At 35.5% G+C, this 27,322-nt stretch overlaps 1 protein-coding gene across 8 annotated transcripts in view; it reads left to right on the plus strand.

Moving 5' to 3' along the window:
• The window catches only part of ATG4C (autophagy related 4C cysteine peptidase), an 86,821-nt gene that overhangs the window by 16,135 nt on the left and 43,364 nt on the right, over positions 1–27,322 (plus strand). For 6 of the 8 annotated variants that reach the window (XM_012767113.2, XM_012767114.2, XM_012767106.2 and 3 more), the window contains 5 exons: positions 1,182–1,354; positions 5,168–5,252; positions 10,472–10,555; positions 23,439–23,672; positions 25,936–26,266. In XM_012767113.2, coding sequence (XP_012622567.1) covers positions 1,310–1,354; positions 5,168–5,252; positions 10,472–10,555; positions 23,439–23,672; positions 25,936–26,266 — 779 coding nt within the window. In that variant the 5' untranslated portion in view covers positions 1,182–1,309. Of the gene's footprint in view, positions 1–7; positions 149–1,181; positions 1,355–5,108; positions 5,253–10,471; positions 10,556–23,438; positions 23,673–25,935; positions 26,267–27,322 lie in introns of all 8 variants that reach the window. The other 2 variants (XM_075998967.1, XM_012767112.2) reach the window with 2 other exon arrangements.

Genomic DNA, 27,322 nt, shown 5'->3' on the forward strand with positions numbered 1-27,322 from the left:
GAGACAGAGTCTCGCTTTGTTGTCCAGGCTAGAGTGAGTGCCGTGGCGTCAGCCTAGCTCACAGCAACCTCAAACTCCTGGACTCCAGTGATCCTTCTGCCACAGCCTCCCGAGTAGCTGGGACTACAGGCATGCGCCACCATGCCCGGTTAATTTTTTATATATATATCAGTTGGCCAATTAATTTCTTTCTATTTATAGTAGAGACGGGGTCTCGCTCTTGCTCAGGCTGGTTTTGAACTCCTGACCTTGAGCAATCCGCCCGCCTCGGCCTCCCAAGAGCTAGGATTACAGGCGTGAGCCACAGCTCCTGGCCTGCATTTAAATCTTTGATTCATCTAGAATTCATAATGTGTGAAATCATCATCCAGCTTTATTTTTTTAAACTGGTTAGCTTACTATTCTAGCACTATTTATTAAATTAACCATCTTTTTTCACTGATGTGAGATATCTCTCATATTAAGTACTAAATCCTCAAATATGTTTAGGTATATTTCTGTGTTCCCTATTATGTTTTATTACTATATAGTTTTATAATGGCTTTTAATGTGCAGTAAGGCAAATCTCATTAGGAATTTTTGGTTATTCCTTTATAAAGTGTATCACTTTGTAATACTTTCTAACATGATTCAAGAGATCACCTTTCAAAATATCTCTGTTCTAAAGTTAAGATTTTTAGAAACAGCCATTTAAATTTTTGTTATAGAAATAAAGAGGTTTTCAATCTTTATGGAAGAATGGAATTCACTTTTAGTCATGAAAAGTAATTATACTGAATTATTAAACTAGCAACAGCTCATCTTTAGTTTGACCTTATGATAATAATTTTATTGTTCTCATTTACCCTGTATAACAATGATGCTAAAAGTATTTTTATAGAATATTTACAAACATGATCCAAAGCATTTCAGTTGTTTCAGTTTGGGGGTTAAGTTATTCTGAGTACGTAGTCCAAGTAAAAGGAGTTTTGACTAAATAACAATAAAAGAACAGCTCAATAATTTGTTTCATTCTAAGTTCCTTAAGGTCAGAATATTTGTCTTATTAATTTCTACATTTATCACAGTATCTTATCTTGCTTTTTTTTTTTTTTTTAGGAGTCATTGTCTATGATACGTACTTTCTCCATACAAAATGTCTAATTGCTCATCATCTTCATTTTTCTTCCATCTACTTTAAGGCATCTTGACTTTCACATCCTTGCTAAGGACTGTCCAGAGTGTTCCTGGTGTCTGGCTGGGAACTGTCTGAACCGAAAAGTCTTTTGTATGGCCTACTTTCTTTCTGACTTAAGAAGAAAATACCTGTATGTACATTCTCCTATCTAAAAATTTTGGATTTAGAAGATTCAAGGTTAGTGGCTTTTTAAAAATAAACTTTTAAAATTCTAAAAATATGTTCTTTGTATACGATTTGGAAAATGTGGGCAGTTGTAGTATAAAAATAACCACAGAGAAACTACTGTTAAAAATTTTGGTGTACTTCTTTTTAACTTTCTAACTGCCCCCCCACCCTCCAAACCTGCCCCTGACAACCTTTTGCCTGTGTCATATGATACATAAGTTTCAGATTCTGTGTAGTGTTTCCTCATTTTCATAAATTCTTTGGAGACATTTTTTTTTTTTTTTTTTTTTTTTTGAGACAGAGTCTCACTTGTTGCCCAGGCTAGAGTGAGTGCCGTGGTGTCAGCCTAGCTCACAGCAACCTCAAACTCCTGGGCTCAAGCGATCCTCCTGCCTCAGCCTCCCGAGTAGCTGGGACTACAGGCATGTGCCACCATGCCCGGCTAATTTTTTCTATATATATTAGTTGGCCAATTAATTTCTTTCTATTTATAGTAGAGACGAGGTCTCGCTCTTGCTCAGGCTGGTTTCGAACTCCTGACCTTGAGCAATCCGCCCGTCTCGGCCTCCCAGAGAGCTAGGATTACAGGCGTGAGCCACCGTGCCCGGCCGGGAGACATTTTTAATAGATGTATAATCCATCATGTGGATGCAGTATATATAAGTCACACATTTTATAAGCTCTTTTCCTTCTTGCTTTTCCATATTTTGCTAAATTATGTATGCAGTTTTCTTGAGAAAATTTTTTCTTTCTTCCATTGTCAGTTAAAAAAAAATTCTAATCCTGGTGAGAGTGCTGCTAGTGATACACCTATATTTCATTAACTTATCAGATTTATTTATTAAATAAATCACTGATTTATTTAATAAATAGTTTTGAGAAACAATTGTGTGCCAGACAGAATTTAAGGACACTTAATTTACTGTCTAATGTAGAAGACAGGTAAGAAACAAGTAATTACAGTGCAATGAGTGCTGTGATAGAGGAAGACATAGGATCCTATGAGAGCTAAGAGACACCTGTTTAAGTTTGGGGTTTAGGGAGGGTAGTTAGGGAAATTTTACTAGTTTTACCAGAGGAAGTGAAACTGGGCCTTAGGAGCTCATGATAGTAAGTAGTCAAAACAGTGAGAGTGAGCAGGAAGACACTAGAGGAAACAAGGCATTTAAAGGCTTGGATGTATCAGATAGCATATCAAGTTCAGAAAGCTTTAATGTTAATACTAGAAATGATTTCAGCATATGATTGAAGAAAACCAAAATATTGCTCCCCAAAATATTAAGGATTATTAAGTTAAAAATCCTGAAAATGTGGGGGAACACTCTGTTTCAACCTCTATTTGCCTGATGACAGGACATAAATCCTTCCTTACTGGAGACTTGCTTATTGGCCCAGAGAACGCACCAGCAGGTACCAAAAGAGTCTGGGAACAGATTTTACTATTTTCCCACATTTTCCTGCCTTTTAAAAGACTGGAATTGCTCTTTCCTTTGTCTTATCACTATATAGGATCTATTGCTCTTTGTTAAAATACTATTTAAGCAAGGCCATAAGCCACTGCCTTGAGAGAGAAATACTTTTGAAAACTGAGGCCTCTTCTGCGAAATGGGTATAACACACATAAACAAACTTCTGTTTTTCTTTTGTTAATCTGACTTCTGTTTTTAGGAGAGTATCTTAGCTAAGCACATAAAATGGGAATGAAAAGAAATTATGCTTTCTTCCCTACATGGTGCATGTGAGGGAGTAGCAAGAGAGTAAGCTGAGTAAGTGGATAGAGGTTATTATATGAATATCATCCTTAAGTACCGGGCACTGTACCAAGTGCTGGGGGTACAAGCATAAGCAAGGCAAAGTCCTTGAGGAATATGTTTATAGCTTTAATTCTCATTTATACATCAGAAATTCTCAAATTAATATCCCTAACCCAGACTTCTCCACTGAGCTCCAGGTCTATATATCTAACTGCCTAGTTGACATCTCTAGTCTACATTGAGCATGTAAACTCCAAGAGAGCAAGTATTCCATTGCCTTTGTTCTCTGCTGTATCTGTGGTGCCTAGAACAGTGCCTGGCAATAATTTATTGAATGATTAAATAAATGAATGATTCTCTGCTTGTATTTCTCAGAGACATCTAAAATACTACATATCTCAAATCAAATTTATAAACTTCTCTGTCTTATCTGCTCCTTTCCTAATGTTTCCTATTTCAATGATTGGCACCATCTGTTTAGTTTCACAAGGCAGAAGTCTGGGACCTCTTCCTCACCTTCCATATCCATTGTATCCCCAAGATTTACTGAATTTTTGACATGTTTCCTCATATGTCCATTTCTCTCCATCTTTACTGCTCCAATCCAAGTCACTGTAATCGCTCTCCTAGTCCTGTACAATATAGGTTGAGCATCTCAAATCTGAAATCCAAAATGCTCCCAAATCTGAAACATTTTGTGTGCTGACATAATACTCAAAGGAAATACTCACTGGAGCATTTCAGATTTTGAATTTTGAGATTAGGAGTGCTCAACTGGTAAGTATATATAATGTAAATATTCCAAAATCTGAAAAAACTTGAAATCTAAAACACTTCTGGTCCCAAGAGTTTTGCATAAGGGATACTCAACCTATAGTAGTAAACTCTTTATCTACTCTTGTCCTTTCAAATTTATTCTCCGTACTGCTACTGGAGTAAAACAAATAAAAAACAAACTTATTGAATCTGACTGTGATATTCCTGTTTGAAACCAGTTGCTTAGGAAAGGAAGAAGATTCTTAACTTGGTCTACAAGGCCCCTTGTGTTCTGGCCCCTGTCTAATCATATATCCTCATCTCATGTCACTTTTTTGGACCTTCTGTTTTCTAGTCACATTGGCTTTTTAAATTCTTCCGATAGACTATGCTTTCTCCTGCCTCAGAACTATAATGTATAATTAATAGCTTTTAATACATATTATAAAATGGAATGTCTATTGTTAGAGAAATGAATGTATCAATATTTTTGAGTAGATATTTATAACCCTAAAAGGGTAATATTCTGTGCAGTGTTCTTTTCTTGAAAAGGAAACCATCTGTGAATTATTGCAAATAAGTGCAAGCAGTTTCAGTTATAATTTGTTCCTCTTTCAGATTATATCACACATCTCAATTTTCCCTCAAGTTGGTTATAAAACAAACAGTTATGAACTACATTTATTCTTATTGTAAAGTGAGAAAACATTTTCTGTTGTAAATTCTTTTTTTAAAAAAATGCAGTATTGAGATAGGAAGGAAATAGAGGAGATATCTTAATTTAAAAAACTTAACAATTAGACTTATGAAATTTATATCAAAGTAGTGACCTATTATCAGTGGAAGCCTCCATTCTGAAGATAGTCAACATTTTTTTTAAGTTTTAAAATTACCTTGTCTAATTACAAATAAAACAAATCTTGGATAGTTTCATAAGCATCAAAGCCAAGGTGTGTTACTAAATTGAATTATTGTATTCAATTTTGAGCAATTGGTGGAGATTATTGCTTTGTTTTATATGATAATTTTGTTGTTATATATTTGGTATTAAGTGTTTTTTGTAATTAAAATATTTATAGAATATCTTCTGTAAGATTTCTGTCTGTAAAATGAGAAGTTGGTTTGAGAAATGAGAAATTGGTTTGTTCATTTACAGTTCAAATGTTATTTAATCATTTAAGTAACTTTAACACGTATGGCACCATATAACCATATATGTGCTCATTATTTATATTTCCTTAATTTTTTTTAAGTCAATACAAAACATTAAACTCTACAGAAGAATGCAATCAAGTGATGGCTTTTTCTTTAGAATTTGAATATGGAGGCCACAGGAACAGATGAAGTTGACAAGCTAAAAACTAAATTTATATCTGCTTGGAACAACATGAAATATAGTAAGTATCATGATTTTAAAATTATATAAATCTGAAGAAATATTTGAAATTATATATCATCTTCCTTATTAAGTCACTGATAATTAACTTGAGAATAAATGACATACTTTACTTGAATGAAATATTTCCATAAGGGATATAGTTAAATATACCTCCTGAAGAAAGAGTCAAATATCATCATAAACATTGCTTAGTAACTCATTCCTAGAGTATATTGATATTCTTATGGTTTGTGCACTTTTTTTTAACTTCTCAAAGCATGTAGAATTTATTCAGATGATGATAATGTCTCAGTTTTTCAGACTCCATTTCAGGTAGTTTCATTTCTGAACTAGGAAATAAGCAAAATAGGTCTCTGAACACACAAAATAGTGTAAAGTTCATATAGCAATACCTCTTATATTTCTCCTAGACCTTATTTTTAACCAAGTTACTGTTGGTTTGAAAACAAATCCAATAAAGATAATATGGAGATTTTTGAAACTCACCTAAGATGGAGAAGTACTAGGGCACAACCAGTTTCATCAGGAAAAAGTTCATATCTGTAAAATGGGAATGAAAATAGTAAAACCCCTTCCTTAATAATGCAAATTCATGTAAAACATGATTGACAGTTGGCTCTTGGTCCATTGGAAGTCATAGCCAGATAGCTATGCAGACAACTATAACTTGGCAATAACCTGACATTGCATTTTAAAAATTATGAACATTAATTTTTTTTTTCTTGAGATAGAGTCTCACTTTGTTGCCCAGGCTAGAGTGAGCGCCGTGGCATCAGCCTAGGTCACGACAAGTGCAATCTCCTGGGCTCAAGCTATCCTACTGCCTCAGCCTCCCGAGTAGCTGGGACTACAGGCATGTGTCACCATGCCCGGCTAATTTTTTGTGTATATGTTTTTAGTTGATCAATTAATTTCTTTCTATTTATAGTAGAGACCGGGTCTCGCTCAGGCTGGTTTCAAACTCCTGACCTTGAGCAATCCTCCTGCCTTGGCCTCCCAGAGTGCTAGGATTACAGGCGTGAGCCACCACACCCGGCCTTTAAAAGAATTTCAGAATATGACAGGGGCTTTGGTTACGTAAATTGCTTTTGTACCATTTGAATTAAAGTTGTAAGTATGCCCATCCCACAGATAGTGTGCATTGTGCCAATTGGGTGTAAATTTACCCATCCCCGTCCCCCCTCCCTCCTGCTTGACTTCCCATGAATGTTATTTCCATATATGCACATAAATGTTGATCGATTAGTACAATTTAATGGTGAGTACATGTGGTATTTGTTTTTCCATTCTTGTGATACTTCACTTAGAAGAATGGTCTCTAGTTCCATCCAGGTTAATACAAGAGGTATTAGTTTACCATTTTTTTTATAGCTAAGTAATACTCATGGTGTACATATGCCACATTTTATTAATCTACTGATGTATTGATGGACACTTGGATTGTTTCCACATCTTTACAATTGTAAATTGTGCTACTTTAAACATTCAAGTGTAGGTGTCTTTTTTGTAAAATGTCTTCTTTTCCTTTGGGTAAATACCTAGTAGTGGGATTGCTGGATTAAATGGTAGTTCTATTTTTAGTTCTTTGCAGTATCTCCGTACTACTTTCCATAGAGGTTGTACTAGTTTGCAGTCCCACCAGCAGTGTATGAGCGTTCCTATCTCTCCACATCTATGCCATCATTTGTTGTTTTGGGACTTCTTGATAAAAGCCATTATCATTGGAGTTAAGTGATGAACATTAATTTTTTAAAAACTGAAATATAATTTATATATTACAAAATGCATCCTTTAAAAGTATACAGTTCAAATTTTTCATTTGTCAATTAAAAAAGAATACAACTCAGTGCTTTTTAGTATATTCACAAGGTTGTGCAACATTCATCACATCTAATTCCAGAATGTTTTCATCATCCCAAAAGCAACCTTATATCTTTTTATCAGCTGCCACTCCCCATTCTCCTTCATCCATCTCTTGGAAACACTAATTTACTCTCTGTCCCTATGGATTTGACTATTTTGGGCTTTTTGTGTAAAAACATTCATGTCATTAGTGGCTTTTTATGTCTCACTCCTGTCATTTAGCATAATGTTTTCAAGATTCATCTTCTTTTAGCATGTGTGTATCAATACAGTCTTTTATATGGCTGAATAATATTTTGTTGTGTGATTATACAAAATTTTGTTTGCCGTTCACCAGTTCATGGATATTTGGGTTGTTTCCACTTTTTGGCTGTTATAAATACTGCTGCTGTTAACATTTGTATACAAATTTTTGTGTGAACATATGTTTTTTAATTTTCTTGGATCTATACCCAATTCTAGGAGTGAAATTGCTGAGTCTTATGTTAACTCTAAGTTTAACCTTTTGGGTAACTGCCAAATTGGTTTCCAAAGTAGCTGCACCATTTTACATTCCCACCAGCAGTGTTTGAAGGTTCAAATTTCTCCACATCCTTGCCACCATTGTTATTGTCATCTTTTTTTATTAGAGTAATTCCAGTGGGTGTGAAGTGCTGTCTTCCAGAGGTTTTGATTTGTTTTTCCCTAATGACTAATGATATTGAGCAACTTTTCATAACCTTACTTGCCATTTGTATATCTTCTTTGCAGAAAAGTCTAGTCAGGTCCTTTGCCCATTTTGTAATTGGGTTATTTGTCTCTTTTATTATTTAATTATAAGAGTTATTTATATATTCTAGATACAAATGCCTTAGCAAATATATGCTTTGCTCATATTTTCTCTCATTTTTGGATTATCTTTTCATTTTCTTGATAGTGTCCATTTAAGCATAAAACTTTTTAATTTTGAGAAAGTCCAATATATTTATTTTTTCTTTGGTTGCTTGTACATTTGATGTCATAATAAACTGTGGCCTAAATGAAGATCATAAAAGTTTATGCCTATGTTTCCTTCTAAGAGTTTTAATGTTTTATATTTAAGTTTTTGATCCCCTTTTAAGTTAATTTTTACATATGGTAATAGGTAGGGGTCCAACTTCAGTTTTTTGTATGTGGTATCTAGTCCCAGCATCATTTGTTGAAAAGACTATTATTTTTCCATTGATTGATCTTGATACCTTTGTCTGAAATCAGTTCACCATAGATGTCTGGGTTTATTTCTGGACTCTCAATTCTATTCCATTTATTTATATATCTATCTTTATGCCAGTACCACACTGTCATGATTACTGTAACTTTGGAAATTGGAAGTGTGAATCTTCTAGTTTTGTTCTTTTTCTTCAAGATTGTTTGGGTTATTCTGGATATCTTGCATTTCCATTGAGTTTTATGATCCATCTTGCCAGTTTCTACAAAAAAGCCAGCTGGGGTTTTGGTAGGGATTTCACGGAATCTATAGATCAAATGGGGGATGTCTTGCCATATTAACAACATTAAGTTTGTCAATACATGGACATGGATGTCTTTCCATTTATTTAGGTCTTTTTAAATTTCAACAATGTTTTATAGTTTTCAGTTTACAAGTTTTATATTCCTTTTGTTAGAATTATTGCTATTTTAGTCTTTTTGATGTGATTATAAAATGAATTCCTTTCTTAATTAGATTTTGGATTGTTTATTGCTGGTATGTAGAAATACAATTGATTTTTGTAATTTTCTTTTCTTAAGAAAGGATTGGTGATTGGTAAGAGAGAATAGGTAGAATATAAAGCATAGGGAGAAAGGGAGAAGGTTCTCCTTAAAGGTGGTTGTTTCTTTTTATTTGAGCTTTTAAAACTTAAGTTCTTAGGATTTGCTTGGAAATAATGCTTTTTGGAGGGAGGGATTTTTTACTGTTTTTTAAGAATCAGTCTAGTATAATACTAATAATATTTCTAAAAGATAATGTATGTTAAGCTCCTAGCCTAGTTCTTGGTATACAATAGGTGGTCAGTTAATTCTAATGCTAATTTCCCATTGTAGCTTAGAAAGGAGAATCAGAACCAGGTGGGAAAATGAAAAAATGCCTTAGAAGAGCATATTTGGGCCAGATGAAGGAGCAGGGTTGAGATGGACTGATATTGGGGAGGACATTTTTGTCAGGGGATAGCATGAGCCAAGTAGCAAAGCTCACTTTGAATATAGGTGAAGGGTAGTGGGAAATATTGCACTAAAGGGAATTTGTCTCATGTTGTGGAAATTCTTTAGTATGACTGAGAAGATCATAATAAATCTGATAAGTAATGAGTAATTGAGGATTTTTTTTAGCAGAATAGTTACATAATCAAAGCTGAGCCACAGAGAGATTAATTTAGTAGTGATCTGTGGCATTTGCTAGGTAGGGAAAGACTGACCACAGAGAAACTATTTTGCAAAGTATTGTAATCTAAGTGAAGTTTAATGAAGTTTAATTATTGTATTTATTTGACTTCCCATTTTCTTTCATTACCAAATTCAGGAGACTTGCATCATTTTTATTATACATACATATTTTTATTTATTTGTATGTTGCCTTAAGGGCATACTTTCATTCACCCATTTTAAACTTTTTAACTACTCTGTTAAATATAAAGGGCAGATAGTCTACTTAAGACAAGACTCCTAATTTCAGATTATTTCTATTTATATACTTTTGTATTTTAGGAGATGCTTTTAAGCCTATCATTAGCATTCAGAAATTTCATATACTTGTGACTATTCAAGAATGTAGTGGCAAGAGCTTTTCTCAGGGAATTCAGAACTATTAATGGCATCATGAAAAGCCAAAAAGGATTGATGGTGTAGTAGGAACAAAATTGTAAGAATTAGAGTTTGCAACTAAATTTGGGGGTTGAGGGTGGAGAGGTGGAAATTTGGGATGGGGATGTCTGAAAGCTATACCACTTTCAGACATTTTCATTTGGCTGAAATGATGGAGTTATAACCAATTTCTCTAGGAACATTCAGAGATCTACTTTTATCATGAGCACTAGTCTGCTGTATGATCTTTTTCCTAAATGACTTCATTGGAATGTTCAAATACTTTAAACTTATTAATTTCCTAAGATAGAAGGAAATAAGAAATTGATAACATTTGTTGCCTTTGTGAAAAGTGGTTGGGAAAAGTGGTCAGGGAAAGTGGGGTAGAATTTGTACCTTTTAAATTTTGTACCATAAGAACCCAAGAATGAATAAGTGATAACTGATGATTTGAAATTAAATAAAAGAAAATTCTTCTAGACTTTTAGTCAGAAATCTTTCAATTACAAAATTCTTTTTCTTTTTTTTTCCGGTTAGGTTGGGTGTTGAAAACAAAGACATATTTTAGTAGAAATTCCCCTGTATTATTGCTTGGAAAATGTTACCATTTTAAATATGAAGGTAAGTGCTAACTTTGTAAAACACTTTGTAAATCTTTGTAAAAACTCATTGTGTAACTGTTTTTATTATTTTATTTCCAGACGAATCCACTTTTGCTGTATTTTTGTTAACTATTTATAGTTTATATTGTGCACAATATATTACCATATGGTTTGGATTTCTTGTGAACTACTTGAGGATAAGGTTCTAGTCTTCATTTGTTATATCCCTCATAGTTTTAGACTAATAAGTATGACTACTAAGTAAACATTACTTGAATTGCTAAATATTCTTTATTAAGTTCTCTGATAACATCAAATTATATGATAATGAATAAAGGTATCACCATAGTTAACCTAAAAATGATGATTTTTGTCAATTCTTAAGGATGGCTCAGTATCTGAAATTGACTTTATTTGATATTTCTGAATTTCTACATATCATTCTTTCAATAATTATCTTATATTTTCTTTTAATAATTTGCGCCATTTATTGAGTGCCAGGCACCATGCTAGACTCTTTGGGAAATATCTTTAATTCTCAAAACAAATCTACAAGATAGATTCAAGTATCTCCATCTTATGAATGTGAAGGCAAAGAGCTTTAAAAAGTTAAATATTTTATCCAAAGTTAGATAACTATTAAATGGCAGAGCTGAAATTTAATCTAAGACTCTGTCTCTAATACTGGTGTTCTTTTTAATATACATCTTTGCTTGGTTGTGTGTCTGTATGTAAGATAGAGAGAGAATGAAAATGTGTGAGAGTATGTTAATATCAAGGCTTTTATTCATTTTTGGTTGACCTATTTTGGTATATCATTTATTAGCAAATATTTTGTTTGTTTTTTTGAGACAGAATCTCACTCTGTCGCCCAGGCTCCATGGAGTGCAGTGGTATCATCACAGCTCACTGCAACCTCCAACTCCTGGGCTCAAGCAATTCTCCTGCTTCAGCCTCCCAAGTAGCTAGGACTACAAGCGTCTCCACACCTGGCTAATTTTTAAAAAAAATTTTTGTAGTTCTCACAATGTTGCCCAGCCTAAGCAATTCTCTAAAACCTACTGAAAGGCTTATGATAATAACAGCTAACATTTATCCAGCATTTAATACTGTGACAGCCAGTATTCTAAGTAATTTACATGTATTAACTCATTGAATTCTTACAATAATCTTGAAGAATGAGTAGGAAGTCCTTAAGTACTAAGTTTGACAGTTAATATCTGACATTTCACTTTGACACTTATTGTTTTATTTTTATCATAAAGATACATCCTCATTCTTTCAAATGTACATTTTCACTTGTGGTGATCATTCAAATTTTGTTTAGAACAATTCTTGTACAATTTTTGTATTATTTTCAAATATGAGTTCTGTTGTAAAATCAATAGAGCATAGCTCAAAATATCAACAAAATGTTTGGAAAGGATGTGGCTAATGAATACACAGTACGTTGATGGTTTAAAAAGTTCTATTCTGGTAATTTTAATCTTAAAAATGAGCCACGTGGATGATCTGAGACCAAGGTGAATAATGATAAACTAAAAACTGTAGTGGGGCTGGGCGCGGTGGCTCACGCCTGTAATCCTAGCTCTCTGGGAGGCCGAGGCGGGCGGATTGCTCAAGGTCAGGAGTTCAAAACCAGCCTGAGCAAGAGCAAGACCCCGTCTCTACTATAAATAGAAAGAAATTAATTGGCCGACTGATATATATATGTAAAAAATTAGCCGGGCATGGTGGCACATGCCTGTAGTCCCAGCTACTTGGGAGGCTGAGGCAGCAGGATTGCTTGAGCCCAGGAGTTTGAGGTTGCTGTGAGCTAGGCTGACGCCACGGCACTCACTCTAGCCTGGACAACAAAGTGAGACTCTGTCTCAAAAAAAAAAAAAAAAAAAAACTGTAGTGGAAGTGAATTCATCTCAACCTATACATAAATTAACAACAAGGTTTGAGGTTACTATTCCAACAATATTAGACCATTTAAAACAAATCGACAAGGGAAAGAAGAAGCTGGATAGATGGGTACTAAATAAAACAAACATCAAAAGAAAAGTCATGTAGAAGCTTGCCTTTTTTTGCTGTCATGACATAAAGGCAAACCATTTCTATACCATATTGTTATGTGTGATAAAAAATAGATTCTTTTTGACAATCACAAGTGTTCGGCACAATGACTGGATAAAGTGCTGAAACACAGTCCAAAACCAAATATTGATCAAAAAAAGCTAATGGTGTCTGTTTGGTGGTCCAGTGCTGGTATTACCTGCTACAGCTTTATAATACCTAGTCAATCCATTACAGCAAACATCTACTACAACCAAATGGATGAAATGATGAGGATGTTTGTGATTAAACAGCCGGGATTGGTCAGTAGAGATAGGCCGATCCTCTTGCAAGACAGTAGTTGACCACATGTCACACAAACAACACTGCTTGAACTACAGATACTGGACTTAGAGACTCTCTGTCATTTACTTTATTTACCAGATCTTATACCAACTGACTACCACTTCTTCCAGGCTTTGGACCACTTCTTCCAAGGAAAAAAAAATGTGTGTGTGCATGTGAAGAGATATGTAGAAAATCAGAAAAGATTAGTTTCTAAAATAATAAAGAACCACAAATCAAATATGAAAAACATGGACACCCCCCCAAAAATGAGCCAAGAAAATGAGCAGGTACATTTCAAGCAGAAACTCGAATGGCCAGGGAAGCATAAGAAAATGCTTATCCTGATAATAAGGGGAATGCAAATTAAAATGAGATACTATTTCTTATCACATATACAAAAATGTAAAGGTTTTGATTATATCAAGTATTAGCATAGATAAGAAAAAATAGGAACTCAAACACTGCTGTTGGGTGGGTAAATTGGTATAACCTCTTTGTGAGAAATTTGAGAATACTTGGAAAAATTGAAATTATATGTAACTTAGGACCCAGCATTTCTACCTTTAATCATTTACCCTAGAGAAATTCTCTGTATGTGTGGAGAACACATTTACAAGATGTTTATTATAGCTTTGTTGAAATAATAAACAAGTAGGGGATTTGAAGAATGAAGTTATTCATTCATTCCGGAGATATTTATTGAGAGCTTACTGTGTCCAGATACTAGAATTACTGCTGCATGCAGGTATGGCAGATACAATCTTTACTCTCAAGAAACTTACAGCCCAACAGATGAGAGACATTAAACAAATAATCACAAAAATAATCCCATTATGATATTGGTGATAAAGCACAAGTACAGACCATTATAAAACTATAGAGGTAGATCAAATCAGAAGGGATGCTATTGGCTGCAAATAAGCCATTTCAAAATGGCTTAAATAATGAGATTTATTGTCACATAAGCAGAAGTCCTACAGTAGGCAGGCTGTAGGCTGGTTAATTCCATGCCTTAGTAGCATCATCAGGAACCCATGTTGTATCTACCTTCCCACTGTGCTAATCTTAGCATGTTGGCCTTATTGTCATCTAGTTCTCCTTATAGTAGCAAGTATAGGAGATATGACAGATATGACAGAATCCAGTGAAAGAACCTTTTCTTCTTTGTATTATTATTATAAATACTTAATTCTTACTATTTTAATAACTTTATACTCTAAGTATTTAAAAAATTTTGAAATTATGAATTATTCATATATAGAGAAGATAAAAACTTGTATGTATACTTTGAAGACTGGGATAAGGCTGGGAGCAGTGGCTCATGCATGTAATCCTAGCACTCTGGGAGGCCAAGAAGGGAGGATCACTTGAGCTCAGGAGTTCAAGACCAGTCTGAGCAAGAGTGAGGCCCCATCTCTACAAAGAATAGAAAATTTAGGTGGGAATGGTGGAGTAGGCCTATAGTCCCAGCTACTCAGGAGGCTAAGGCAGGAAGATCAATTGAGCCCAGGAATTTGAAATTGCAGTGAGGTATGATGATGCCATTGTACTCTAGCCTGGGAGACAAAACTAGACCCTGTCTCAAAAAAAAAAAAAAAAGGCTAATAATAAAACTGTACTCAATGTAAGACATACACCATTATGAGTAATTTTTAAATCTCTCTGTACTTCTACTAGGTGTGTCTCGCTCCCTATACCTAGAAAAATGCCACTATTCTGGTATCCTGGATTGTTTAGTTTTGTGGTTTTTTGCATTTTTGTAAATGGCATCAAACTCTATTTTGCTTCTGTGACTTGCTTATGGCTTTCAATGCTGTATTTTTGAGTTGTCTATGTTGTGTGTAGTTGTAGTTTATTTTTGCTGCTGTATGATATTTCATTGTATGAATTGCCACAGATTATTCATTCTATTGTTGATAGATATTTGGGTTGCTTTTAGTTTTTTTGCCATTATAAATAACATATGTAGTAAAGTATTGTATTATTGTGGAAATAAGACTATATTCTCAGAATTTTGGAGATACTACATTTGCCCTTCACTAAAAATATCTGCATGCAGGAAAGAATGAGGGGAATTGCCCATTAGCCAGAAGAATGTCGTATTTCTATTCTAATATTCCATTATGTGGATTCTCTTTTTCTAATGAGTATAACCTCTCCAAACCACAGAAGAGTTCATAAAGAAAAAAAAATTAAATGAGCATAACCCAAAATCACCCTCTTATACCTTTGCAGAAATTGTTTTGGTATCCACAGGGAGGGAGGCCCTTGTACTTAAAAACACACAAATTCAAGTGAAGTATAATTTTGAAAACAGGAAGAGTAATAGTAAATGAGATCAAATATGCATTTCAAAAGAGATTCAAATATACATTTTGAAAATACAGTCACAGTGACCAAATATAAAACAAGGGGAGTCACTGTAAGTATAGTAAAGGGGAGTCACAAGGTAAGATCAAAGGGAATTGGAGTCTTCATTCAGAATAAAGGGAAATATGACATTGAGGGAATAACATTAAGGATATTTCTTGATAATGGAGTTTCAAATTTTAGAATACATGACATCAAGGTCTGTTGATCATGGAGAACTAATTTCTCTCTTCTGTGAGTATACAAACCCAGAATATATAAAGATTTATGAATCCTGTAATTGATATTACTTTGGTGAATTTATAGTTCTTAATACATATCCTGAGGTTTTTGCCCTACTTTGTCAAGACTTTTTTTTGTTGCCTCACCAGAAATATAATATTCTGTTCACTTCATTTAAGAATATTAATGCTAATATTTTCTATCTGTCTATGGACTCATGGCTTTTCAGATTTACTGTATGTTGGGTGACCTCAGCCAGTAATCTTTTAATGCGTAGATTTTCTTGTCTTTGGTCAGTGGAAGGTCCTTTGAGATTGGCATCTGTATCTTTCAACAAAACCTGATTAATCTTTGGAAATGTCATGTTTTCTTCTGTAACAAGGTGTTCAGGCCTATTTTGTACTTTTCAGCATCAGATAGGAAATTAGCCATATCCCAATGAACCCTGATTTCTTTTAGCAGAAAGATAGGGTTAGAGTCTGTAAACTGAGCACAAGGGTACATTACAGGATGCCATTCTCATAGGCCATGTCAGTGGACAGAGGCAGAACAGATAAATAAATGTTTTCCATGTTTTTCTTATAAATGCATAAATTCCTTTTAATATTTGCAATATATTTCTAACTGGATTATATTCTTGATGCTTTAGTATCTCTTTTTCTGTTATATAGAAATTTTCTAGTAACTTTTGTTCTGCTAAGGATTTTAAAGAAGTTAGTTTGAATCACTCATCTCTCATTTTCTGTGGGATTTATCTGATGGATAGTTTTGTTCATTTGTTTTAATTTCCTTTCTGTTTGAAGTCATTGGCATTTTGATATCCCATAGGTGTCTAAGTGCTTAGAAGGTGGTAGTTTTCAGCCACAGTGGTTTTATTTTACCACCCTCTGAGTCATCTACAGTAAGTTAATTTATAATAAGTATAATACAAGATGCTTACACTTGGTTGTACCTCTATTATTTGATTTCTAGTAATATTAGAATATGGTTGTAAAAATTAGATTTTTTAAATTATTTATTTATTTATTTTTTATTTCAGCATATTATGGGGGTACAAATGTTAAGGTTACATATATTGCCCATGTCCCCCCACCACACACCCGATAAATGTTATTCCTATATGTCCACTTAAGTGTAGATCCGTTAATACCAATTTGCTGGTGAGTTCATATGGTGCTTGTTTTTCCATTCTTGAGATACATCACTTAGTAGAATGGGTTCTAGCTCTATCCGGGAAAATACAAGAGGTGCTATATCACCATTGTTTCTTAAAGCTGAATAGTACTCCATGGTATACATATACCACATTTTATTAATCCACTCATGTATTGATGGGCACCTGGGTTGTTTCCACAGCTTTGCAATTGTGAACTGTGCTGCTATAAACATTCGAGTGCAGGTGTCCCATTTGTAGAGTGTCATTTGATCTTTTGGGTAGATGCCCAGTAGAGGAATTGCTGGATCAAATGGTAGATCTACTTGTTTCGTTTTAAGGCATCTCCATATTGCTTTCCACAGAGGCTAAACCAGTTTACAGTCCCATCAACAGTGTAGGAGTGTTCCTCTCTCTCTGCATCCACGCCAGCATTTGTTGTTTGGGGACTTTTTGATAAAGGCCATTCTCACTGGAGTTAAGTGATATCTCATTGTGGTTTTGATTTGCATTTCCCTGATGGTTAGAGATTTTGAACATTTTTTCATATGTTTGCTGGCCATTATTCTGTCTTCTTTTGAGAAGTTTCTGTTCATGTCCTTTGCCCGTTTTTTGATAAGGTTGTTTGATTTTTTCTTGCTGATTTTCCTGAGTTCTAAATAGATTCTAGTTATCAGCCCTTTATCACATGTGTAGCTTGCAAAAATTATCTCTTATTCTGTGGGTTGTCTGTTTGCTCACTTGACAGTTTCTTTGGCTGTGCAGAAGCTTTTTAATTTGATCAGGTCCCATTTATTTATTTTTGTTGCTGTTGTGATTGCCTTTGGGGTCATCTTCATAAATTCTTTGCTAGTCTAATGTCTAGAAGAGTATTTCCAATGTTTTCCTCTAGAATTCTAATAGTTTTACACCTAAGGTTCAAGTCTGTTACCCAGCGTGAGTTGATTTTTGTGAGAGGTGAAAGGTGTGGGTCTTGTTTCAGTCTTCTGCATGTGGCTATCCAGTTTTCCCAGCACCATTTGTTGAATAAGGATTCTTTTCCCCAGTGTATGTTTTTGTCTGCTTTGTTGAAGATTAGTTGGCTATATGAGGATGGTTTTATATCTGGGTTCTCTGTTCTGTTCCACTGGTCAATGTCCCTGTTCTTGTGCCAGTAAAAAGCTATTTTAATTACTATAGCCTTGTAGGATAGTTTGAAATCTGGTAAATTGATACCTCCTATTTTGTTTTTATTGCGTAGGATTGATTTTGCTATACAGGGTCTTCTCTGGTTCCATATGAAGCATAAAATTATTTTTTCTATATCTGTGAAAAATGATGATGATATTTTGATAGGGATTGCGTGGACTCTGTAGGTCACTTTGGGTAGTATAGACATTTTAACAATGTTGATTCTGCCAACCCATGAGCATGGTATATTCTTCCACCAATTTATGTCCTCTGCTATTTCTTTCTTCAGTGTTTCATAGTTCTCCATTTAGAGGTCTTTTACCTCCTTAGTTAAATATATTCCTAGGTACTTTATTTTCTTTGTTTCTATTTTGAAGGGAATTGAGTCTTTGATTTGGTTCTCACTTGTACTGTTGTTGGCGTATATGAATGCCTCTGATTTCTGTGTATTGATTTTGTATCCTAAGACTTTACCAAATTCATTTATCAGATCAAGGAGTCTCTTGGTTGAATCCTTGGGGTTTTCTAGGTATATCATGTCATCAGCAAAGAGTGAGAGTTTGATCTCTTCTGCTCCCATTCGGATACCCTTAATTCCACTCTCTTGTCTGATTGCTGTAGCAAGGACTTCCAGCACTATGTTGAATAGAAGTGGAAATAGTGGGCAACCTTGTCTAGTTCCAGTTCTAAGTGGGAATGCTTTCAATTTTTTCCCATTCAGTATGATATTGGCTGTGGGTTTGTCATATATGGCTTGTATCATTTTTAGGTAAGCCCCGTCTATGCCTATTTTGTTGAGCGTTCTTATCATAAAAGGGTTTTGAATTTTGTCAAGTGCTTTTTCTGCGTCTATTGAGAGCATCATATGGTCTTTATTTTTGCTTCTGTTTATATGGTGAATTACATTTATAGATTTGGGTATGTTGAACCATCCCTGCATCCCTGGGATGAAGCCCACTTGATTGTGATGGATTATTTTCTTGAGAAGCACCTGGATTCCATTCGCTAGGATTTTGTTGAGAATTTTTGCGTCTATACTCATAAGGGATATTGGTCTATAGTTTTCTTTTTTTGTTGTATCCTTTCCTGGTTTTGGTATCAGGGTTATGTTCACTTCATAAAATGTGTTGGGGAGGATTCTATCCTTCTTGATGTTGTGGAATAATTTCTGCAGGATAGGCACCAGTTCTTCTTTGTAAGTGTGGTAAAATTCGGGTGTGAAATCATCTGGTCCAGGACTTTTCTTTTTAGGAAGGTTTTTTTATTGCTGTTTCAATTTCAGTACTTGATATTGGTCTGTTCAGCAATTCAGTTTCTTCCTGGTTGAGCCTAGGGAAGCTGTGTGTTTCTAAGAAATTGTCCATTTCCTCCACATTTTCCGGTTTGTGTGCATAGAGGTTTTTGTAGTATTCATAAATTATATCTTGTATCTCTGTGGCATCAGTTGTAATTTCTCCTTTATTGTTCCCAACAGAATTTATTAGAGATTTTTCTTTTCTGCTTTTCGTTAGTCAATTTTGTTTATTTTTTCAAAGAACCAACTTTTTGTTTCTTTAATCTTCTGTATAGTTTCACTGTTGTCAATTTCGTTTAATTCTGATTTGATGTTAATGATTTCACTTCTTCTGGGTTTAGGGTCAGTCTGTTCTTCTTTTTCCAGCTCTTTGAGACCATTCATTAGGTTGTCTATTTGTGATCTTTTAGACTTTTGGATATAGACATTTATGGAAATAAATTTTCCTCTGAGGACTGGTTTAGCTGTGTCCCACAGGTTTTGGTAACTTGTGTCTCCTTTGTCATTTAGTTCAAAGAATCTTTTGATTTCCATCTAGATTTCCTCATTTATGAAGTGATCATTCAGCAGAAGGTTGTTTAGTTTCCATGACTTTGTGTAGAAATGAGAACTCCTGTTAGGATTGATTTCTACATTTATTCCATTGTGGTCTGAAAAGATACATGGTATAATTTCTATTTTTTAAAATTGTTTGAGATGTGCTTTGTGTCCTAGGATATGGTCAATCTTGGAGAATGACCCATGAGCTGATGAGAAGAACGTTTATTCAGTGATTTGGGGGTAGAATGTCCTGTAAATGTCAGGCCCATTTGTTCTAGAGTTCTGTTTAAGTCCATTATTTCTTTGTTGATTTTCTGTTTGGAGGATCTGTCCTCTGCTGTCAGTGGGGTGTTAAAGTCTCCGACTATTATGGTGTTGTTAGTTATTCATTTATTTAGATCAAGTAGAGTTTGCTTTATGAATCTGGGTGCACCAAGGTTGGGTGCATATATAGTTAGAATTGTTATGTCTTCTTGTTGAATTGTACCCTTCACCATTATATAGTGACCTTCTTTGTCTTTTATTACTTTTGTTGATTTAAAAACTAAGTTATCTGTAATCAGTTCCGCCATGCCAGCTTCTTTTGGCTTCCGTTTGCTTGAAATATTGTTCTTCACCCCTTTACCTTTAGTCTAACTGCATCCTTGCAGGTTAGATGTGTTTCCTGAAGGCAGCAGATACTTGGCTTGTGTTTTTTTTAATCCATTCGGCCAGCCTATGTCTCTTGAGTGGAGAGTTCAAGTCATTCACTTTTATTGAAATAGCTGATAGGTGGGGCAGATTTCTGTTCATTATGTTGGGTTGAACTTTGTTGCTTTGTTTTCTCTCTTGAGCCATTGTGGTATCTGGGCTTTGATCTTTAGCTTTGAGTAGATTTACATTCGTGAGTGTTTATTGTGCTGATCCTTGGGTGACACTGTTTTGAGTACTTCTTGAAGGGCTGGTCTTGTCTTGGTGAATTCCCTCAGTCTTTGCTTATCTGAGAATGTCTTGATTCCTCCTTCATATGCAAAACTTAGTTTTGCAGGGAATAAGATTCTAGGCTGGGTATTGTTCTGTTTCAGAAGAGTGAGAATGGGGTCCTGGTCTCTCCTTGCTTGTAAAGTCTCAGTAGAGAAATCTGGAGTTATTTGGATTGGTTTTCCTTTGTATGTTACTTGCTTTTCATCTCACATCTCTTAGAAGGGCCTCTTTAGTTGATATTTTGGTCAGTCTGATGACTGCATGTCATGACGTCTTCCTGTTTGCATTGAATCTCCCAGGGGTCCTTTGAGCTTCTTGAACTTGTATATCGAGATTTTGAGCAAGGCCTGGGAAATTTTCCTCTATTATATCTTCAAATAGCTCGTCCAACCCCTGAGTGTTTTCTTCTTCCCCTTCTGGTAACCCTATGACCCTCACATCAGGTTTCTTCACATAATCCCACATCTCTTGTAAGCTTTGCTCTTTTCTCTTGTTTCTCTGCTCTATCTCTGTGACTGGTTTATTTAATTGGAAAGTGTTATCTTCAATCTCTGAGATTCTTTCTTCTGTTTGATCTACCCTGTTCTTGAGACTTTCCACTGTGTTTTGTAGTTCCCTGAATTGATTCTTCATTTCTAGGAGTTCAGTTAAACTTTTCTTCATTGTTTCAATTTCTTTAGTGAAGTTTTGTTCCAGGTCCTGGAGTCTTTTTGTGTTTTCTTTGTGTTGGTTATCCAGTTGTTCTTGTAGTTCGTCGAATTTTCTTAGGTTCCACATTTGAAATTCCTCTTCTGTCATTTTGGTTGCCAGATTTTGGTTGGTGTCCATTTCTAAGGGGCTGGTGCTTCCTCTTTGGGGGTGTGGTTTCCGTTTGGTTCTTTATAGTTCCGGAGTTCCTTTGCTGATTTCTTCCCATCTGGATCGGTTGTTGCTTCTTTCCTTTAGGTTTTTGTTTGGGTATTCACACGCCTTGTTTAGTCTTTGAGTTGGTAGGTAGTGTTATGGGTGAGATTCAACCATACCCTGTATGATGAGTCAGTAGGTGCTGTGAAAAGGGTGTGCAGAATGTCCTCCCTGTCAGTAGGTGGCGCTTGCTCAGAGAAACAGGCTACACTGTTGCTTTTGGATCTTGTATCTAGATCTTGTTCCTCTGGGGAGGCGCTCTAGTTCTCAGGTGGTCGGTGGGGCCCTGGGACTTCCAGGTGTGTCCTTTCTCCCTCTCAGTGAGGGCTGGTCTGGGAGTGAGTCTGGGCAGAGCTGGATTGTGTAAGCCTGCCCTCAGGCACCACCAATGCTGTTAGCAGAGGTCAAAGTTCTGTTCTCTGCTTCGGGGGGGGGGGAAGCTGTTAGGAAGGGGCTGGAATGGCCCTGCTCAGTCAGAAAGTCTGCATGTGGGGGTGGGGTTGTCTGAGACCTGCAGTCTGGAGCAGGCCTCACTTCTTTCCGCTCTCCCCAACTCTGCGGCTACTCCTGGGCCTATGCTAGCAGGCCAGACCTCATGCCACCGGGCCTCCCCTGGCTGTGATGCTGACCGGGAGGTTCCCTGTGCAAGATGGCCACCTGGGCTGGGCACACGGCCCCCCTTTGGGAGGAGGGTTGCCCTCAAGGATGCTGATCTACTCATGAAGGCACACACATCAGTAGGCTGTTCACAAATATCCCTTCTGTGCCCTGGGCAATGTGAGACCTGGGTACATGGGATCTGGTCAGCAGGTCTGACCTCTGGGCTCTGGAGTTCAATCCCTAACCCCACCAGGGAGAGGAGTGCCAGTCCTAATTCACCCATGGGGAGCCCAAGCTGGGTTGATGTCTCTCAGCCTCTGGGTCTGCCCAGTTCTCCCGGGGTACTAGGTCAGCAGCACCTGGGAGGGCTGACCGGTAGGGAGCTCACCATCTGAGTTCCCCTCAGTCAGTTGTAGGGCCCCAAAAGGGAATGTCCCGTTCCCTGGAGGTGCCTCCGGCTGGTGGCTATATTGTCTCTCTTGGTAGCCGTGCATAGGGACAGGGGAGGGGTGAATGAGGCAATATGGCACCTGCTGGCTGTTAGGGTCTGTGCACACGGAGGTGCCCCAAGGGATTTGGGAGCCTGGTGCCGTGTCCGCTACTGGCTTACCACTCACTGGCGGTGCCATCTCTGGGCTGGTGTCCGCAGGTCTCTCCACCCGCTGGGGAGCCCACCAGCAGTCCCAGATGCAGGGGAGGGGAAAGGTGACTGATCCACCTACCCTTCCCGCTGGTCTCCCGGCTGCTCTGGCGATCTCAGCTTCCAGTTCTCCTCCGCAACCTCCTCCCGTGGAGTCTCCCATGGTCTCAGGTACTCCTCCTTCCGACCCTCATCCGCTGTATGCTCGTCTTCTTGCTTGTTTGTTCTAATTTCTGCTAGAATCTGTCTTTTCTGCAGAGACACTCTTTCTGACGGTGTTTCTCGTCTGCCATCTTCATCCAATCCCCCAGAGTAATCTGTTTTGGGACTTTTTGATAAAAGCCGTTCTCAGTGGGTTAAGTGATATCTCATTGTGGTTTTGATTTGCGTTTCCCTGATGATTAGAGATGTTGAGCATTTCAAATGACATGAACAGAAACTTTTCAAAAGAAGATAGACTAGTGGCCAAGAAACATATGAAAAAATCTCATTTTATTTTCATAACAACCTGATTAGACAGTATAAAATTTATCTTCCTTTTAAATTAGAAAAGAAAGATTAGAAAGATTGTGACATACTCCTAATGGTAATGTATTATCAATCATTATAGACATTTCTTTAGTTATCTTTAGACTATAGTTTATATGTTTATTTTGTAGATGAAAATAAAATGTTACCTGCAAGATCAGGATGTACAATAGAAGACCACGTAATTGCAGGAAATGTAGAAGAATTTCGTAAAGATTTCATTTCTAGAGTATGGCTGACCTACAGAGAAGAATTTCCTCAAATAGAAGGTTCAGCTTTAACAACAGACTGTGGTTGGGGCTGTACATTGAGAACTGGCCAGATGCTGTTGGCCCAAGGACTCATACTACACTTTCTTGGTAGAGGTAAATAAAATATTTTGTTTTTGTTGTTTTTCAATTTGAACTCTAGCTTGTACAACTGCATAAAGTTTCCTGAGGTTAATTTCTTGACTCCCTGCTGTTTTCTAAAGTTGTAAATAATTTAACTTATTACATTTTTTATTGAACTGGGCCAGATATGATTTATATCATATGTAAACTTTCACAATTCCTCTTTCAAAAACACAGGTTAAATATACCTTTTATTCTTAGTCACTACCATGAATTAAGCTAGTTCAATTTTTAGTACCCTTTGGATTTTGTTGTTGTTATTTCTGTTCTTTTGGTTGAACTCTGGGTTATCTTCATTTCAGTAAATCTTGAGCAGGTCAATAGCAGTGACTTTCTTCAGAGATAGTATTTTTTAAACCTTAAGCTGTTTTTTAAAATTTTCTCCCTACATGTCAATAATGGCTTAAAATGATTTTTATCTTTATAAATATGATTATAATTAATTATATTAAATAGATTAGGCATATTCTTAATAAGGTCATTGTGTTTTGTCTTTTATTTTATTTTATTTTATTTTATTTTATTTTATTTTTTTTTTGAGACAGAGTCTCGCTTTGTTGCCCAGGCTAGAGTGAGTGCCGTGGCGTCAGCCTAGCTCACAGCAACCTCAAACTCCTGGGCTCGAGTGATCCTTCTGCCTCAGCCTCCCGAGTAGCTGGGACTACAGGCATGCGCCACCATGCCCGGCTAATTTTTTATATATATATCAGTTGGCCAATTAATTTCTTTCTATTTATAGTAGAGACGGGGTCTCGCTCTTGCTCAGGCTGGTTTTGAACTCCTGACCTTGAGCAATCCGCCCGCCTCTGCCTCCCAAGAGCTAGGATTACAGGCGTGAGCCACAGCGCCCGGCCTGTTTTGTCTTTTAGACCCTCAAAAATGTCATAGATACCTAACTCACATATGTCTTTTTTTTCTAATGCACCACCTTTCTAATAGTCCATTTTTTATAATGTGTACATTTATTTGTAGGAGGACTTTACCATTTGTAGGAGGACTTTAGCCTGATACCATCAGGCTATTATACCTGATTATTACTAAGGATTAACAGATTTTTTAAAGCATTAGAAAAAATCCCTGTAATGCATGGTAGATATTTAGCAACCCTTTTGTAGAGATCATTGATGAGATTATTTAGGGAAAATGTTTATTGAAGAAGGTGTGAAAAATGCAAGGAACTGGGATGATTTATTTGTAGTCCTGTGCAATCATGGGCAAGGATTGTAATATTTTTCAGTCCTGACTAGGTGTCTGAATCTATGACTTATTTTGTCAATTTAGAATTACATGCATGTTTCGCAAATGTTTTGTTATTAAAAACAGTGAAGTAATAGATATATTATATTTGATTTTTTGAGATCTTTGATCTTTTATGACTTCATTTATTAACTTCATTTATTAGAGAATTGGTATGACTCTATAATGATTAAGTTATTCTGAAGGAATGTACAGAAAAATATTTTGAAAAAATTTAAAATCTTTATGGTCAGACTTTTATTTTAACATATAATCAAAACAAAATCAACTTTCTGAAGATACCCTCTCATAAGTACTATATAAATGTTAGTAAATATATTTATTTTGTCTTTAGGTAGTCGGACTAGATATCTGATAATGGAATATAAAAATCTTTATTCCATTTCAGTACTGTCCAAGAAAAGAAGAAAGAAGAGTACGTTACAGAATTGTTCATTTGTACCCTAATTTACTATTTTTTCTTTTGTTTTGTTTTTTATTTTTGTAATTTTTCCCTCTGATTATATCTGATATATTTCTGTTTTAGAAATTTTGGAAACTGTAGAAAAGTCCAGGTATAATATTACCATACAGTTGTAAACATCACTGATATGTTGAAATATTTTCTATGCTCATACCTTTGTTTTTTAAAGCAGCTTTATTGAATTATCTATATACTATATCTAAATGTTATAAATTCACTCATTTAAATTGGTTCTTAGTATATTTACAGACTTCTCCAACCATTACTATAATCTCATTTTAGAATTTTTCATCATCACCCAAATAAACCTTATACCCATTAGCAGCCATTCTTGATACCTCTCCATAAGCAACCATTAATCTGCTTTCTGTTTGTATATATTTGCCTTTTCCTGAGTTTACTACTATCTTAGTTTAGTAACCCGTATGATTTTAAATGCTATGTACTTATTTTAGTAGAATTGTTAAAGTACAACAATTTAAAAGATCTGAACACCTTTCTTTGGAACTACTATAGCTTGGACCTGGCCTGATGCTTTGAATATTGAAAATTCAGACTCTGAATCATGGACTTCCCACACTGTAAAAAAATTTACTGCATCATTTGAAGCATCACTTTCAGGGGAAAGAGAACTCAAAACCCCAACAATTTCTCTGAAGGAAACAATCGGGAAATATTCTGATGATCATGAAAAGCGAAATGAAATTTATCATAGGAAAATCATCTCTTGGTTTGGTGATTCCCCCTTGGCTTTCTTTGGCTTACATCAACTGATAGAATATGGAAAGAAATCTGGGAAAAAAGCTGGAGATTGGTATGGACCAGCTGTGGTTGCTCACATTTTAAGGTAAAATTGTTTTAAAATCTTTCATCTTGTGACAGAGGTCCTCAGGCCCAGAGATACTGATTTTTGCAATGCATGTATATAATTGGAACGTTTAAAGTCTAACTATATGAGAATGTTCATAAAGGAGCTTTCATTTGCTAATAGATGTAAAAGAAGACATGTTGTGACTCTAGTTACATTTAATTTATCCACAGAGTTTTCTTCTCTTGCTCATAGGTACAGATATCCCAGGTCTCTTTCTAACCAGGTTTTCAATAGAAGACCTTATTGAAAAGTTCTCAAAACTAACATCTCTTTCAGCCTTGGAACATGCATAACATTATAGTTTTTTTTTAATAGTATAACCTGGGGGCTGTAAAGTTCTGAAAGTATAATGAAATGTCAAGAGCTAAAATTGATGTTTTTAGCATTTCTTTGCACACATCAAATTCTTGTGAATTGTGAATGTATGGGACTATTAATATAATTATTGTAAAAGTAAAGTGTGACATTCAAGATAGTTAGAAAAAAGTCGAAAGTCAAATTTCACTATACCTCAGCTTTTTATGTGCCATTTATTTGGACATTATTCAAGTTTTAAAACAATTATCTTGTCTCTCCTATTATTATTATAAACTAAATTATTAAAATATCTAAGTATCATATGGGAAGTGTACTCCACTTAAAATCACATATAAATTTGAAATTATTACAAAGCATTTTTGTATAATAATAACATGCTTTTATATTTTATAGGCCAGATGTGTACAACTGAAAAAGTATTTGCATAATGTTATTAATTGGATTGTTAATGATAATATCAATTCCAATTTGGTATGACATTTATAAAAGCTTAATCATAAAAGCATAGTTTCTAGACTTCAAGATATTCTCTACCTCAGGGTAGAGACAAACTTTTTCGGTAGAGTGACAAATACTAAATATTTCAAGCTTTGCAAGCCTTATAAGGTTTCTGTTTCCCATTTTTCTTCTTTTTTTTCCCTTCAGTTTCTTAAAACTGTCAGAAAAGTTTTTAGCTTACAGATGGTACAAAAACAGGCCACAGGTTGTATTTGG

This window comes from Microcebus murinus, chromosome 2 (genome assembly GCF_040939455.1).
Source record: "Microcebus murinus isolate Inina chromosome 2, M.murinus_Inina_mat1.0, whole genome shotgun sequence".
NCBI lineage: Eukaryota > Metazoa > Chordata > Mammalia > Primates > Cheirogaleidae > Microcebus > Microcebus murinus.